The sequence below is a fragment of the Engystomops pustulosus genome, chromosome 9 (genome assembly GCF_040894005.1).
Source record: "Engystomops pustulosus chromosome 9, aEngPut4.maternal, whole genome shotgun sequence".
Classification (NCBI taxonomy): domain Eukaryota; kingdom Metazoa; phylum Chordata; class Amphibia; order Anura; family Leptodactylidae; genus Engystomops; species Engystomops pustulosus.
Genome location: NC_092419.1, coordinates 87,046,649 through 87,063,155, shown reverse-complemented (window position 1 = coordinate 87,063,155; position 16,507 = coordinate 87,046,649). Strand labels below are relative to the sequence as shown.

The following is a 16,507-nucleotide window of genomic DNA, read 5'->3' as shown; positions in this document are numbered from 1 at the left end:
ACTTCGCCCGCTCGAGAAAATGGCAGCTCCCGCCGTTTTGCTTTTTGGCGGCCAGAAACAGAGCCAATCACAAGCCAGGAGACTCTGCACTCCACCCAGCATGACGTGGTACCCTTACACGTCGATAGCAGTGGTTGGCTGGCCAGATCAGGTGACCCTGGGATAGACTAGCCGCTGCCCGCGCTGCTCGGATCATTCTGTGTCTGGATGCCGCTAGGGAGAGAGCTGCTGCTGGTCAGGGAAAGCGTTAGGGTGTTCTATTAGCTTACTGTTAGGCAGGAGTGATTCTCCAAGAACCCAACAGCCCTTCTTAGGGCTACAATAACGTTATACTTTTTTTTTTTATTTGCAGCTAGTACCATATTGTGAGGAATTTGCAGGGGGACTTGCTACCGTTGTGTTTAGCTCTTAGTGACACACATATCCACCTCAAACACCAAAGTGGGAAAATTTATTAGGGGTTTGATTTCAATTAGGCACAGTCTGCCATTTACTTTTTATTTTACGTTTATTTTTTTAACAACTCAGTGTCATCTCATCTTGCATAGTAGTGTGCTTTGATACTTGGCTAGAAAATAGCCATAGGAGAATCCAAACGGCTTACTTACGCCTACAGTAGCGTTATATATATTTGATTTCTGGTTGATCTGCTGGTGGCTGTACTTGCTGCAGTGCATCTACTAGCAAATTGTGAGCAATTTGTAGTGAGACTTGCGACCGCTGTGTTTTGCGCTTAGTGACGCACATATCCATCGCAAAGACCGAAGTGGGAAAATTTATTAGGAGTTGAATTTCAATTAGGCACAGTCTGCCATTTCCTTTTTTATTTTACGTTTATTTTGTTAAATAACTCAGCGTCATCTCATCTGGCATAGTAGTGTGCTTTCATACTTGGCTAGAAAATAGCCATAGGAGAATCCAAACGGCTTACTTACGCCTACAGTAGCGTTATATATATTTGATTTCTGGTTGATCTGCTGGTGGCTGTACTTGCTGCAGTGCATCTACTAGCAAATTGTGAGCAATTTGTAGTGAGACTTGCGACCGCTGTGTTTTGCGCTTAGTGACGCACATATCCATTGCAAAGACCGAAGTGGGAAAATTTATTAGGGGTTGGATTTCAATTAGGCACAGTCTGCCATTTCCTTTTTTATTTTACGTTTATTTTGTTTAATAACTCGTTTTCATACTTGGCTAGAAAATAGCCATAGGAGAATCCAAACGGCTTACTTAAGCCTACAGTAGCGTTATATATATTTGATTTCTGGTTGATCTGCTGGTGGCTGTACTTGCTGCAGTGCATCTACTAGCAAATTGTGAGCAATTTGTAGTGAGACTTGCGACCACTGTGTTTTGCGCTTAGTGACGCACATATCCATCGCAAAGACCGAAGTGGGAAAATTTATTAGGGGTTGGATTTCAATTAGGCACAGTCTGCCATTTCCTTTTTTATTTTACGTTTATTTTTTTAATAACTCAGCGTCATCTCATCTGGCATAGTAGTGTGCTTTCATACTTGGCTAGAAAATAGCCATAGCAATAGGATAGCATCGTTTGGTTTTAAAAACTCAAAAACACAAAAAAAAACAAAAAACACAAAAAAGAGTTTAAAAAAAATTAAAGTTATAACTCTCATTTTAAAAATGTTTAACCCGAGGGCTAGGGGTAGAGGACGAGGGCGGGGACGTGGGCGTCCAACTACTGCAGGGGTCAGAGGCCGTGGTCCTGGCCGGGGTGAGACACCACCTGCTTATGAGGGAGCAGGGGAACGCCGCAGAGCTACACTCCCTAGGTTCATGTCTGAAGTTACTGGGACTCGTGGTAGAGCACTGTTGAGGCCAGAACAGTGCGAACAGGTGATGTCGTGGATTGCCGACAATGCTTCGAGCAATTTGTCCACCAGTCAGTCTTCCACGCAGTTCACCCATGTCACCGAAATCGCCACTCCTCCAGCTCCTGCACCTCAGCCTCCTCCCCCCCAGTCTGCCCCCTCCCAGGAAAATTTGGCATTTGAACCGGCATACTCTGAGGAACTGTTTTCTGGACCCTTCCCACACTCACAAACCACTTGTCCGGTTGCTGCTGAGCAATTTTCCGATGCCCAGGTTTTCCACCAGTCACAGTCTGTGGGTGATGATGACCTTCTTGACGTAGTGGAAGAAGTGTATAAAGAGGTGTCCGACGATGAGGAGACACGGTTGTCAGACAGTGGGGAAGTTGTTGTCAGGGCAGGGAGTCCGAGGGGGGAGCAGACTGAGGGATCGGAGGATGATGAGATGACAGACCCAAGCTGGGTTGATAGGCCGGGTGAACACAGTGCTTCTGAGACGGAGGAGAGTCCTCGACCAGAACAGGTTGGAAGAGGCAGTGGTGGGGCCAGACGGAGAGGCAGGGCCAGAGCTGGTGCATCAGCGCCAAATGTGTCAACTAGTGAAGCTCCCGTGGCGAGGGCTCTTGCGGCGAGGGCTAGATTTTCAGAAGTCTGGAGGTTCTTTAAGGAAACACCGGATGACCGACGGACTGTGGTGTGCAACATTTGCCAAACCAGGATCAGCAGGGGTTCCACCACTACTAGCTTAACTACCACTAGTATGTGCAGGCATATGAATGCTAAACACCCCACTCAGTGGCAACAAGCCCGTTCACCTCCGGCCGTGCACACCACTGCTCCTTCCCCTGTGTCAGCTGATAGTCAGCCCCCTGCCCAGGACCCTGCCACAAAAACCCCATCGTCGCCTCCACGATCCTCCACAGCATCCACCAGCGTTCAGCTCTCCATACCCCAGACGCTGGAGCGGAAACACAAATATAGTGCAACCCACCCGCACGCCCAAGCCCTTAATGTCCACATCTCCAGATTGCTTAGCCTGGAGATGCTGCCCTATAGGCTAGTAGAGACCGAGGCCTTTCGCAACCTCATGGCGGCGGCCGCCCCTCTGTATTCGGTCCCCAGCCGCCACTACTTTTCCCGATGTGCCGTCCCAGCCCTGCACCAGCACGTGTCAGACAACATCATCCGTGCCCTGACCAACGCCGTTTCTGACAAGGTCCACCTGACCACGGACACGTGGACGAGTGCTGCCGGGCAGGGCCACTATATATCGCTGACGGCACATTGGGTTAACTTGGTGGAGGCTGGGACCGAGTCTGACCCTGGGGCTGGTCATATACTGCCGACGCCGAGGATTGCGGGGCCTACCTCGGTCCAGGTGTTTCAGGCCTACTATGCCTCCTCCTCCTCCCACCCCTCCTCCACCTCCTCCTCCGAACTACCATCCGTGGGCATGGCGCCATCAGTCGGTAGCTCTAGGCACAGCAGCAGTGCCGTCGCTAAGCGACAGCAGGCGGTGCTCAAACTGCTGTGCCTAGGCGATAAAAGGCACACCGCCCAAGAGCTATTACAGGGCATCACGGCGCAGACTGATCTGTGGCTGGCACCGCTGAACCTGAAGCCAGGCATGGTTGTGTGTGACAACGGCCGTAACCTGGTGGCGGCTCTGCAACTCGGCAGACTGACACATGAGCCATGCCTGGCCCATGTGTTAAATCTGATAGTTCAGCGTTTCCTCAAGACATACCCCAATCTGTCAGATTTGCTCACGAAGGTGCGCCGCATCTGTGCGCATTTCAGGAAGTCCAGCACAGATGCTGTCACTCTCAGGGCAGCGCAGCGCCGCCTCCAACTGCCCGCTCACCGACTGTTGTGCGACGTGCCCACGAGGTGGAATTCAACACTGACCATGTTATCCAGAGTTTACCAGCAGCGCCGAGCCATTGTAGACTGCCAGATGTCAACTTCCACCAGAACTGGTAGTCAGGTCAGTCAGCTTCCTCAAGTCTACAATGAGGAGTGGACGTGGATGTCTGATATCCGTCAGGTGCTGAGTAACTTTGAGGAGTCAACACAGATGGTCAGTGGCGATGCCGCCATCATCAGCCTCACCATCCCGCTGCTTGGCCTGTTGAAAAACTCTCTGATCAGCATGAAGTCGGAAGCTTTGCGCTCGTCACAAGAGACGGGGGAAGAAGATTCCCTTGTTGATAGCCAAAGCACCCTTAGGTCTGTTTCTCAGCGCATATCGGAGGAGGTGGAGGTGGAGGAGGATGAGGAGGAAGAGGAGGAGAATGTTGGCGAGACACAAGAGGGGACCATTGTTGAGTCCTTCACTGTTCAGCGTGTATGGGCAGAAGAAGAGGAGTTGGAGGAGTTGGAGGAGGAGGAAATGGACAGTCAGGCCAGTGAGGGGAGTGAATTCTTACGCGTTGGTACTCTGGCGCATATGGCAGATTTCATGCTAGGCTGCCTATCCCGTGACCCTCGCGTTCAAAGAATTTATTCCAGCACCGATTACTGGGTGTTCACTCTCCTGGACCCACGGTACAAGCAAAATCTTTCCACTCTCATCCCTGCAGAGGAAAGGAGTGTGAGAATGCATGAATACCAGCAGGCCCTGGTGCACAAGCTGAAACAGTATTTCCCTTCTGACAGCGCTAGCGGCAGAGTGCGTAGTTCTGCGGGACAAGTAGCGAGGGAGAGTAGGCGAGCAGGCAGCTTGTTCAGCACTGGCAAGGGTACGCTTTACAAGGCTTTTGCCAGCTTTATGTCACCCCAGCAAGACACTGTCACCTGTCCCCAGTCTCGGCAGAGTAGGGCTGATCTTTACAGAAAGATGGTGAGGGAGTACGTAGCTGACCATACCATCGTCCTAAATGATCACACAGCTCCCTACAACTACTGGGTTTCAAAGCTGGACATGTGGCACGAACTGGCGCTGTACGCCTTGGAGGTTCTTGCCTGCCCTGCCGCTAGCGTCTTGTCCGAGCGGGTTTTCAGTGCAGCTGGTGGCATCATCACCGATAAGCGTACACGCCTGTCGACTGACAGCGCTGACAGGCTGACGCTTATTAAGATGAATAAAGCCTGGATTTCTCATAATTTCCAATCTCCACCAGGTGAAGGAAGCTCAACCTGAATAATTTATCCACTCCTCCTCCTCCTCATTTTCCTCTTTCTCCTCCTCTTTGTACAGTAAAGCAGAGGAAACTGGCTATTTTTTGACAGGGCCCACTGGCTCTAGCTATAGTACTTTATGCATTTAATTTTTCTGGAGGGCCACCGACCCGGTCCTCTGTTTTAAACAATTTTTGGGAGTGCCACATACAGGCACTCAATCTATTCCATTTTTCTGGAGGGCCACCTACCTGCTCCTCTGGTTTGAAAACTTTTTTGGACTGCCACATACAGGCACTCAATCTATTCCATTTTTCTGGAGGGCCACCTACCTGCTCCTCTGGTTTGAAAACTTTTTTGGACTGCCACATACAGGCACTCAATCTATTCCATTTTTCTGGAGGGCCACCTACCTGCTCCTCTGGTTTGAAAACTTTTTTGGACTGCCACATACAGGCACTCAATCTATTCCATTTTTCTGGAGGGCCACCTACCTGCTCCTCTGGTTTGAAAACTTTTTTGGACTGCCACATACAGGCACTCAATCTATTCCATTTTTCTGGAGGGCCACCTACCTGCTCCTCTGGTTTGAAAACTTTTTTGGACTGCCACATACAGGCACTCAATCTATTCCATTTTTCTGGAGGGCCACCTACCTGCTCCTCTGGTTTGAAAACTTTTTGGGACTGCCACATGCAGGCACTCAATCTATTTCATTTTTCTGGAGGGCTACCTACCTGCTCCTCTGGTTTGAAAACTTTTTGGGACTGCCACATACAGGCACTATCCAAATTAAATTGTCTCCATAGCAGCCTCCACACGTTGTCTCCATTGCTACCTCCAAAAGTCGTCCATATAGCTGCCTCCATACATCGTCCCTTTATCAAACGAGGTGTGTCAGGCAGAAATTTGGGTTGTTTTCATGGATTCCACATCAAAGTTGTTAACTTTGTCGCCACCCAGCTGTGTTATCCACAAAATATACTGGCAAACTTTTATCATTTACCAATATTATTTCAGCGCTTCTTGCGCATCTGTTTACATTCCCCTCACCCGCCATATCCCAAATTTATAAGAACGCTACTACACTTGATCTTATACAAAAGGTTCTTAGAAGTGCTGTTTGGGGAGTAGCCTAGAGACAGGGGCTTGGATTGGCGAAAGCTCGCCTGGCAGCGGAGCGCCAGCTCCATGCCAAGATCCAACTAACATAGTTTTAACTGCAGCACCTTTAATCTACTACTAGTTCACTGCCTCCATACATGGTCCCCTTATCAAACGAGCTGTGTCAGGCAGAATTTTGGGTTGTTTTCATGGCTTCCATGTTAACTTTGTCGGCACCCTGCTGTGTAATCCACAAAATATACTGGCAAACTTTTATCATGTACCGATATTATTTGAGCGCTTCTTGCTCACCTCCTTTGGTTCCTCTCTGCCACCCATTGGTTTGAAGCCTGAGTCCATTTAGGGTATGTCGCCATGCCACTCCCTAGCCTGCCGCTGCTGCCGCTGCCTCTGCATGCCGTCCCCTATAGTGTCAGGGTCAATTATTGGATGTTTTAGATGCTATCTAGCTTCATTCTGTCACTCTGTCATGGCCATGCTGTTGCCCATAGTTTTGGCATAATGGTGCGATTAAGCAGCCTCAGAGGCATCCATGCATGCTGCCCCTGCTGTTTCCTGTCCATTTCCGTGGTGTTTCCATCCTTTTCTGAGGTTCCCAGGTGTTTGGCCAAGCTTCCCTGTGCAGAGCCTTGGTCCACTTGAAAAATGCTCGAGTCTCCCATTGACTTCAATGGGGCTCGTTATTCGAGACGAGCACTCGAGCATCGGGAAAAGTTCGTCTCGAATAACGAGTACCCGAGCATTTTAGTGCTCGCTCATCTCTAGTTCCCACAAATGTTACAATTTAGGATGATTGGTTTTGATGGAATTATATGCAACACTTTCCACGTGTAGGAAACATTGGGGCAAATTTACTTACCCGGCCCATTCGCGATCCAGCGGCGCGTTCTCTGCTCTGGATTCGGGTCCGGCCGGGATTCATGAAGGCAGTTCCTCCGCCGTCCACCAGGTGGCGCTGCTGCGCTGAAAATCATCTCCACGCGCCGGAATGCACCACCTCGGACCAGGTGAAGGTAAGCGGTCACCAAGCGACACTTTTTCGGTTTTTAAATGCGGCGGTTTTTCCGAATACGTCGGGTTTTCGTTCGGCCACGCCCCCCGATTTCCGTCGCGTGCATGCCGGCGCCGATGCGCCACAATCCGATCGCGTGCGACACAATCCCGGGGCAATTCAGGTACAATCGGCGCAAATCGGAAATATTCGGGTAACACGTCGGGAAAACGCGATTCGGGCCCTTAGTAAATGACCCCCATTATGTAAATTCCAATCGACATTATACAATCAAGTTTAGATTGTATGAATTGGAAAATGTTTATTTGAATCTTTCGGAAATCCAAAAGAGTTCTGTATGACAGACGGTTAAAACTTTACCGTAGAGTTTTTCTTATCTTCTGCAATGTAAAAATATTTTCCTTTCTCTGTATGGCACACACCAGAACTGATGTTGGGACGCCTATCCAAAAATCACTTTTATCAAAAGCAGAGATTCCACATCAAATAAATTGCTGTATTCCCTATACTCGTATATACTCTATTGATGGAGCATTGCTATTATTGTACAATATTTCCATTAGATGGTGAGTGCATGGGACTTCAAGGAGGGGTCTTTTCTGCTAAACTGAAAATGTCATCCTATGAGGGGTTAGGCCAGACTGTTTCTACCCACCATGAGAGATTAATACAATGAAAAGGATGTTCCAATACTTTTCAGAATTATTCAGATATCCATGGTAAAAAAGGAGAAAAACAAACTGACCTACTATAGGTCCTAGGACTTACATAGACCATCAGACTATAATTGGTGATGTTATAGGTCAGGTCTGGACATATTGTTATTAAAGGCCACTTCTGCAGGATTTTGGAAATTCATAGTCATTGATGCTCCACTGCAGGACTCTGCTAATTATGCAAATATATTTTCCAGAAGAGGATAAGGAAAACATTACCTCTTGGTTACCTTGTATGGCAGCCCCCTTAACATCAAACAAGACTATTTCAGGAAGCCTAATGACCTGATGCAGAATAATAGGTAAACCAGCATATCTATTCCATAAGGGAGTCTGATGGAATGGAAATACTGGTTTGGAAATTATCCTGCATCATTTCATAAGGCTTCTAACCAAGTCATGCATGATGTTAAGGGAGCTGCCTTACAAGGTAGCCAAGAGGCAATGTTTTCCTTATCCCATCCTGGTACATGTATTTGCACAGTTCCTATATATATTTTAATGTGAACAGCTAGTGATTAGCTGTGCTGTCACGTGAACAAAGGTCCTAATATTATCACTTCTAGTCCGATGGGGACCTGCTGGTTCCCCAGAGATCGGACACTGCAGATAAATTTGTGCATTCTAATTTTCATTTGGCTTATAATATTGAAGCGCCCCTTTAAATATGGTGGCTTGCTGCTTCACTTGATGGTTTCACTTGACTTTGTTCCACAGATTAAGAATTCTGAGCTCCTCTTTAGGTATGTTGCTAATCACAGCAGCTTCAATAAGGCATAAATAGCTTTCCAAGCTAGAAACCTTTACAAAAATCTAATTTTCCTGTGTTTACTAGGTACAATAAATCCTGATAATAGTTTCATTTGATTTCTTTTAAGGCTTCATTTACACATTCAGGTTTTTTGTAGAAGCCTTTAAAGCCATATCCTTGAGTGGATTAAAAAAGGGAGCACTATCTGTCTTGGATTTGGCTTTGGAAACTACATCCGAAACCTGAAAATGCTTCTAATATGGTTACACCAGTATTTGCCCTCTTTATAGAAATTGGTAATTCAAAATGTATGTGGCGCCACCGTTTGATGTTTCACCTGCCCTTTCTGGGTGCCAGATATATCAGGACACTCCAGACTGGCATAGATTTGCGCTTCAACCTACGCATGTTCAGGCCTGAATCGGGATATGCTATAGCTAGTGCACAGGTACGGGGACGGGATGCCCCCTTTTACACCACTCTACACCCACATAGCGTGGAGTTGACGTAAAGGGAGAAATAATCACAATTCCTGGCATTGTGCCATTTCAGGGCCTATATGCCAACTCTCTGTTGGCACCAGCTAGGACAGAACAGATAACCAAACTCAGTAATCATACTGCATAAAATATGTTTATGGGGCCATTGTCTAAAATGTCAAAAGAATGTTAAATAAATAAGTTACATTACAATAAATAGTATAATGTTTGCACTTGTATATGTGGAGAATTGGATACTCACCCTGAAGATGGAGTTTGCTTTCTGTGCTCTGTAACAGCACTGAACTGACTGAATCGAGATTGTCATAGCTGCTACACCCCAGTGGTCCTGTACGAGTTTCAGTGACCTACAAAAATTCAAGATGGTTGTAATAAAACAGTATGACATCGAAGACCTGAACAATAGAATTTTAAATTGTCTAATATGTTAAAAATATTTTTAATGTTCGGTTACTTTTTGTTTAACCTGTAACTTAATTTATCGTAACTTATTTTATAAATGTTTAACATATAAAGATTTTACATTGACATTACTTCTAAATAATTTTCTTTTTTGGCACAGAGTAGTGGCGTCATCCAGAAAATCAACTCTGAGGGGAGATTAAATTTGGTTCTACAAAGTTATGGAGGCGGAGAGCTCAGAGCTGGAGTCAATATCACTGTGCCACCTCTGGAGACCCAGTTATGATTTCCCAATTATTTACCTATATAATTCCCCAATTTGACCATAGGGCAATCCAAGGAACATCAAAAAATTTCTTCCGCATTGCTCTTGGTTTGGACTGTTATGACCCTGGTTGGGAACCCTACCAGTCACATGCTCTTGCCAGGGATTTAGATCCCATTAGCTGTTCAAGTCAAATTAATAAACATATACATGTTGAATTCACTGTATGAGAAATATCTGTATGTACTACAGAGTATTTATGAAACACTCAAGCAGGGGCAGGAAGCCCACCAAGTCCATGGGCCCACAGGAGAATTCCCCTGTCTGAGGCTGCATTCACACTGCCCCATAGATGGCACACGTGTGGCAACGTACTGCTCCGTACCCCGTGAAAAGATTGGACATGTCCTATCTTTTCATGGCATACAGCGCCGTGCGCCATGTATCCCTGTGGCGAGGGGCGGGGGTAAGCAGCGCTGCTACGGTACAGCGGGCAACGGCTGTGTGAATCCAGCCTGAGTCTGTATGACTTCATGTACAATTAATCTAGAAGAGGAGAAATCATTGATTCCTCAATGTATAAAGCAACCCAATGTAAGAATTTTAGTTAGAATCAGGGGTTCACATACATTCAACTAACATAAACATATTGAAGTACAAAGACTGGAAAACATTGAGCTTGAAAAAGTCATGGATGATCCTTCCTATGAGTAATCACAATCTATATAGGAGGGTAGATGGAGGCATGCCGTGAGGGAGCATAGTAATGGGTTATTGCCCATTGTAGGCGATCCCAAATAGATTGCTTTTCAGGTTTCATTTAAAGGTTTAGAAGGTTGGGGACAGTCTGACACATTGTGATGTTGAGTTCCAGAGTATGGGGGATGCATGGGAGAGGTCCTGGTGATGGTTGTGAGAAAGAGCGGATAGTTGGAGTGGAGTGAACATTGCAGATTACGTGTTGGACGGTAATGGCTGATTAAGTCCGAGGTATATGTAGAGGAAAAGTTGTGGATGGCTATGTTTTTCATGATTAATATTTTAAAATTTTAGATGGATGTGGAGTATATCGGAGGGCAAAGGCAGCGCAGGGCAGACAATGATGACCTTATGTGCAAGCTGGCAGATGACACCTATCCCGACAGGCATCTGGCATCAAAAGTTGAGAAGTGTTGATTTTCACACCTGGGGCAGACTAGTTGGAAGCAAGGTCTTTTTAAAACACACAGATTTAAAGGAGATCTCTAAGACCTAATTTAAGGGATTTATAATGTTATGGAGATCTGGCAATTTAACCTGGGTTGGAGGTGCCCCAGCACCCTCCGAGGGACAGGTTGGGTATACCTACACCTATACATAGAGTTTAAAAATCAGGAGCTATGGTCACACCGAACATCGTGCTGGTGAAAACCCTGTAACCACTTGCTGTACTGCTGGCCGCAACAGGATAATTGACTTATTCATATCTGTTAACTTAATGTTACCAACATTACCTCTGTTTACAACCTCCTTTCCGTTGTGTATATTTCCCTTGTGAACAGTATTTGTCTACAGCGCCTTTAATGTGATCAAATATCTAAATTTAACCTTGACTTTTCTTTAAAATTGATCCACAAATCCATGCGTCCATGTTCTCAGTTAAAATATACACTACTAGGGATAGTTTCTGGAAGAGTGTTGAGGTTTGGGGAAGAGATATAGATGAAGAAAAGGAGGGGTCCTAGGATAACAAAGGTTAGAGAAGTATGAGGAAATCCAGGAAAGGGGACGATCCGTGATTCAAAGGGATGATGGAGTTTGTAGCAAGAGAGATTGGTCAACAGTATCAAAGGCAAAGGACCAATCAAGAAAGAGGAGAGCAGAGTGTTGTCTGATAGCAGATCATTGGAGACTTTGGTCAGGGCAGGTTCAGTGAAGTTATTGGGTTATAAAGCAGATTGCAGTTTGTCAAAGTGTGACTTGGAGCTAAGGTAGAACGACAGTTTCAGGTGGACATGTTGTTCAAGGAGCTTTTTTTGTCAAATGGAAGTACTAAGTTAGAAGCAAAGAAGATGGATCTAGATATGTATTCTTTAGGATGGATGAGACAGTTCCAGGTTTGAAGGAAGATGTACAAAGACCAGTTATTAAAGAAGACCAGATATTAAAAGTTTAAAGAAATGAGTTAGAGCTGGGATAACGACAGTGGTGAGATTAGGGATAAGGTGTGATGGAATTGGGTGATATGTAGTCAGTTTCACAATTGTTTAAAACTAAAGATCATCTCTGAAAGTCCACTAGTGGGAAAAAACAAAAACTTCATAATAGAGGAAAGTATAATAGAGGAAAAGCATAAAGGTCAAACATTTTTATACATGTGAGTGAAATGTTAAACTTTAAACATGGCTGTCATTATAGAACAGGGCAAAATACTAGTATATCACATCCAAACTTGCATATTATTTTAAATAGTCATTGCTGTATACAGAAATTACTGCAGTATGCATTATTCATGAAAAAATATATAATTTTACCTTGTTTATGGAAAAATAAGTAGCATATTGTATCTGCAGCTAGAGACGGGCAATCTTACATATCAGATCTGACATCTGCACAAATGATGACTTAAGGTTTTTTTATTTGGAGTTAACCAAATCTACAGAGTCTCCAGAGCAATGAAGCTGAAGAATGAGCAGCAAGGGCAGATTTACTAGCAGGATGTCGGAGTGGCAGGGCCACATGAGAGTGCAAACAGTCAGGAGGACACTTCTAAACAGACCAAAGAGAAATATCCTACAAAAAATATTCCATAGTGATTATTCTAAGAGATGCTTTGTGAGGTATATCTCTGGGCTCAGAGTGTGTCCCTCTTTAGTATCTCCTGCTCAGAACGATCTTGAAGACATTACCTTTCCCTTCTGAGAGGTTACATCAGAATATATAACTATAAGTATGCATTTAGTTTTGTGTGTTCTCCTTCAGGACTTCTGCCAATAAATGGAGCTTTAATATATTTACTCTGTTCAGTAGTGCACTCCTGAGCACATAAAACATATCATGAGAAATCGAGTCTTTACAGGGAGAAGCCAAGTTTTAAGATCATGTTGTTTTAAAGGGAACTTGTCAATGTCATTAACCCCTAGAAAACTACCCACAGTACCTTACTGTGGCCCTTGCCTTTCTGACATGCTTTCCTCACATACCACAGCCGCAGCACGGTTTAAAAAGTACCTTTATTCCTGGCTATGAGACAGTCAAGGAGGTGGGGCAGCTGGACCAAGAAGTCAAGTTACTCCGCCTTCTCACCACTGTGTGCTCTGCCCAATTCAACTCCTGCTTTTATCAGACACTTCCCAGCCCTACCTCCTCTCGCTGACATCACGTTCCAGCTCCATCTGTGTATGAGCGAGATCTCTGAGCAGCTGAGGAGTAAAGGAGCTAGAGAGCGACGTTGGTGAGAGGAGGCAGGGCTGGGAAGTGCCAGATGCCACCAGGAGGTGGAGTGGGCAGAGCAATAAACAATAAAAGTCTTTTTATAGTATAGTATTTTAAAGTAATCCATGCTGTGGCTGTGGTAAGAGATAAAAGCATCTCAGGAAGACTTACAAAGGCTACAATAAGGTACTGTGGGTGGCTTTTAGGGGTTAATGATGAGACAGGTTCCCCTTAAGGTCCAAACAGCTTTGCTGTATATATATTTAAAATATAATTTTATTCTTGCTTAACACAATAGGAAGCAAAGCCATTTACTGCATACTGTTCATTACCGAATTGGACAGCTTTTCATCTAACATCTCCATTTTGCTTAAAGGATTTGTCCAAAAAAATTTTTATACGCGGCTGGGGGGGTTGCGATGAAAACAACAAAGAGCTTATCCTTACCTCCTCTGGTGCCCACATTCTCCCACGGTGGCACCTGTCACTATGTTTGTTTACATAGGTCAGAGCTCCAATTGCGACCATAGCTGCGCTAAACCCTGTACTTAATATTATTATTTTTACAGACCCTCCTTCAGCCTTGCATAATAAATATCTAATTCTTGGATAGTCAGGGGATGGAGGCCAAAAACTTGAGTGGATCATCTATCAAGCGTGCATCATGTTCTTCAGTCAAGTATTCAGCATTGACAAAAATAGGCGTGTAATGTGCATAATGTTATAGCATAGCATAGCATTTAGCTCCCCCAATGATCTCATATTTTTTGCATATGTGTAATTTTTTTTTTTTTGAATACCTTTAAATTATAACAGTACTTGTAGTATGCCCAGTCATGTATAGCCACAATACTCTCAATGTGTTATGTAGGGATGAGGAAGTCTCTTTCATCGATGGCCAGTGGACAAACTGAAGGTCTCTTTCTGCTTTTGGAGGTTATGAGGGAGCAAGGGTGATGAGGGGGCAGACGTGGTAAATCAAGGAGCCCTTGATATTAAAATGAAAGACTAGCTGTTCTGAGCAGTTTTCTTCAAAACTTAGCAGTAACAATCTTCAAAAAGTGGAGACACTTTAATTTATAGTGCAGAACTTGAATAACTGTTGTGCTGGAATATTACTTTTATCCTCCTTTTTATCTACTGCCCTGGCCAACTAGCACTGACCCCAATGCAAGGAGACCTCAGGCACAGTGGACTCAAGGACAATATCTCATTATGTTGCTGTGTGTAAGCTCTTCAACAACCCTTTCTCAAAATCCTTCTCTGGCTTCTGTTGGTATTTTTGTACTTCTTATCACAGTATTTTTCCTCATAGGTCTCAAACAATGGAGCTTAATGGACACAATCTTTCACCTATTCATGGAGGGGTGGTACGTCCCAATTTTCCCTCGGTGAATTATATTTATTGCGGATAGATTTTTCAGCCCTAGTGCCATTAGGCGTCATATGGAGATATTCAGAACGCTAAAATACTGGTCCACAAGGACAGAGTGGAGGCTAAAGGACCCATAGGTCTTTCCAGACCGGTAGTTTAGTGTCTCAAATCACCCTATAACATTTTTAAGTAAAAAAAAAACTTATACTCACCTCGACCCTCATTCCCTTCAGTGCCCACATGTTACGGCAAGTGAAACGGCCATAGCAAACCGCAGCTTTGCTATGAAAGCACCAAAAGTACACCGCAAGGGCAAGGAAGCTGGGGCATTATCACTGCTTCATTAACTGGATTGAGGAGGTGCTGGAGCAGGATTTTATTATATGAGTCAGACTCAGATCTAGATAAGTTTAAATGTTTGTTTTATTAATTTTTTCCATGTACAGCTGTCAAATTTGGGATCCTAAACCACAGCTCATAAGGACCTGTAGTTGATTTAGTGTCTCATATTGATGTGACAGGTCCTCTTTAAGTGTCTCAAATTCACATAAATGGTTAAATTGTAATGTTTCAGCAGTCATAAAGAAAAAAATACCTTAATGGCTCCTGTTGATATTTGGATCTCATGAAGTTTCCTCATAGTCCCATCCCTGTCTACAAAATAAGAAGATGCCAAATGATGCAACGACTCCACACTCTGGTTTCCATTTCCTGCATGTCGATCCAAGCGACTCTTGTCCATATACATTGTCAGTGCCTCCTCCCCTGCACAGAGTATAAACCAGGGACAATGGTTAAACTATGATTCAGCTGATACTTCCATGAAAAATGGCTTTTTTCATCGCTCATACATAGCAGCAAAGTTGTCAATTATTGTATAATAAGCAATTAAGACATGGATTACCATTTATTCTATTTTATCTACTTAATTCAATCAGTCATTGAAAATACTCTTTCCTAAGATGCCCTTAAATCATTCTGCCTCGTACTAGCTTCTTTGTCTCTATAAATGATTAAAGAATTAATGGAAATTAGAATCTTCCAGAATAATTACAATTACATTATTTTGTAGATAAAGGGGCAGATTTATAAAAAGTGTTGTAAGGTAAGACAGTGAAGAGATAGACTAGACATTCTTATGCTTCATAAAGTTCCCTGTGTCTGATGCTGGATGATAAATCTGGCAAATTATTAGATCGTCTACGTACTCTGCACTTCCTATTGTTACGTCAAAGGCTGCACCAAAATTCTAGTGCATTAGTATTATTTGAACTTTGCTTGTACCTTTTGACTATTCTACTGCATTACAATTTTGTACCTGTGCACACATTACCTGTGAGTTTGCATAGGGCTGGCAAGTAGGCAAAAAGAGAGGTTGTGGGACGCACAAAGCCTACACTTTTCCCTGTCTTGGCACATAGGGGAGATTCATTAAGACTGGCGTTTATAACGCCAGTCGTATAACTCTCCAGCCAGCAGTCCTACAACCATATACAACCTCTGCCCGTCCTACTCTTTGCCTGATCTCCGCCCAAACACGGCCACAGAGGCGTACGGTTCGGAGAAGGGAGATTCATATGGTTTCTGGTTGAGAAGCCATAATGGGAAAACTAACTCTATTGTTAATTTGTTAACTTTGCATACATGGAAGTCAATGGGAACAGATAGTAAAGGGTTGGGCTTCCATTCACCAACGGTTTTAAGAGTATGTTATCCTCTTCCAAAATGGAACAGAAAAATGGATACCACAATGGGTGGAGTGAACTTTATCTAAATCAGGCAGAACCAATGAAAACATTTTGTGACCTTTGTGGATTTCAATAATGATATGTTCCTGGCATAAAGCAATGGAATCATTTCATAACTAACTGAAACAGTAGTGTTCCTCACTAGCACCAATAGATTTACTACAGGGGTATAAAAGAAAGACCCAACTTTATGTGTCTTATGTGTCTACTAAACCCTAATCTATCTTTAGCTAACCCTATAACACTTT

General features: G+C 44.2%; 1 protein-coding gene across 2 annotated transcripts in view; it reads right to left on the bottom strand.

Moving 5' to 3' along the window:
* The window catches only part of BRINP1 (BMP/retinoic acid inducible neural specific 1), a 140,158-nt gene that overhangs the window by 26,533 nt on the left and 97,118 nt on the right, over nucleotides 1-16,507 (bottom strand). For both annotated transcript variants that reach the window (XM_072125578.1, XM_072125577.1), the window contains exons 4-5: nucleotides 15,107-15,276; nucleotides 9,297-9,402 (exon numbers count right to left, since the gene is read on the bottom strand). In XM_072125578.1, the coding sequence (XP_071981679.1) occupies nucleotides 9,297-9,402; nucleotides 15,107-15,276 (276 nt within the window). The remainder of the gene's footprint in view (nucleotides 1-9,296; nucleotides 9,403-15,106; nucleotides 15,277-16,507) is intronic.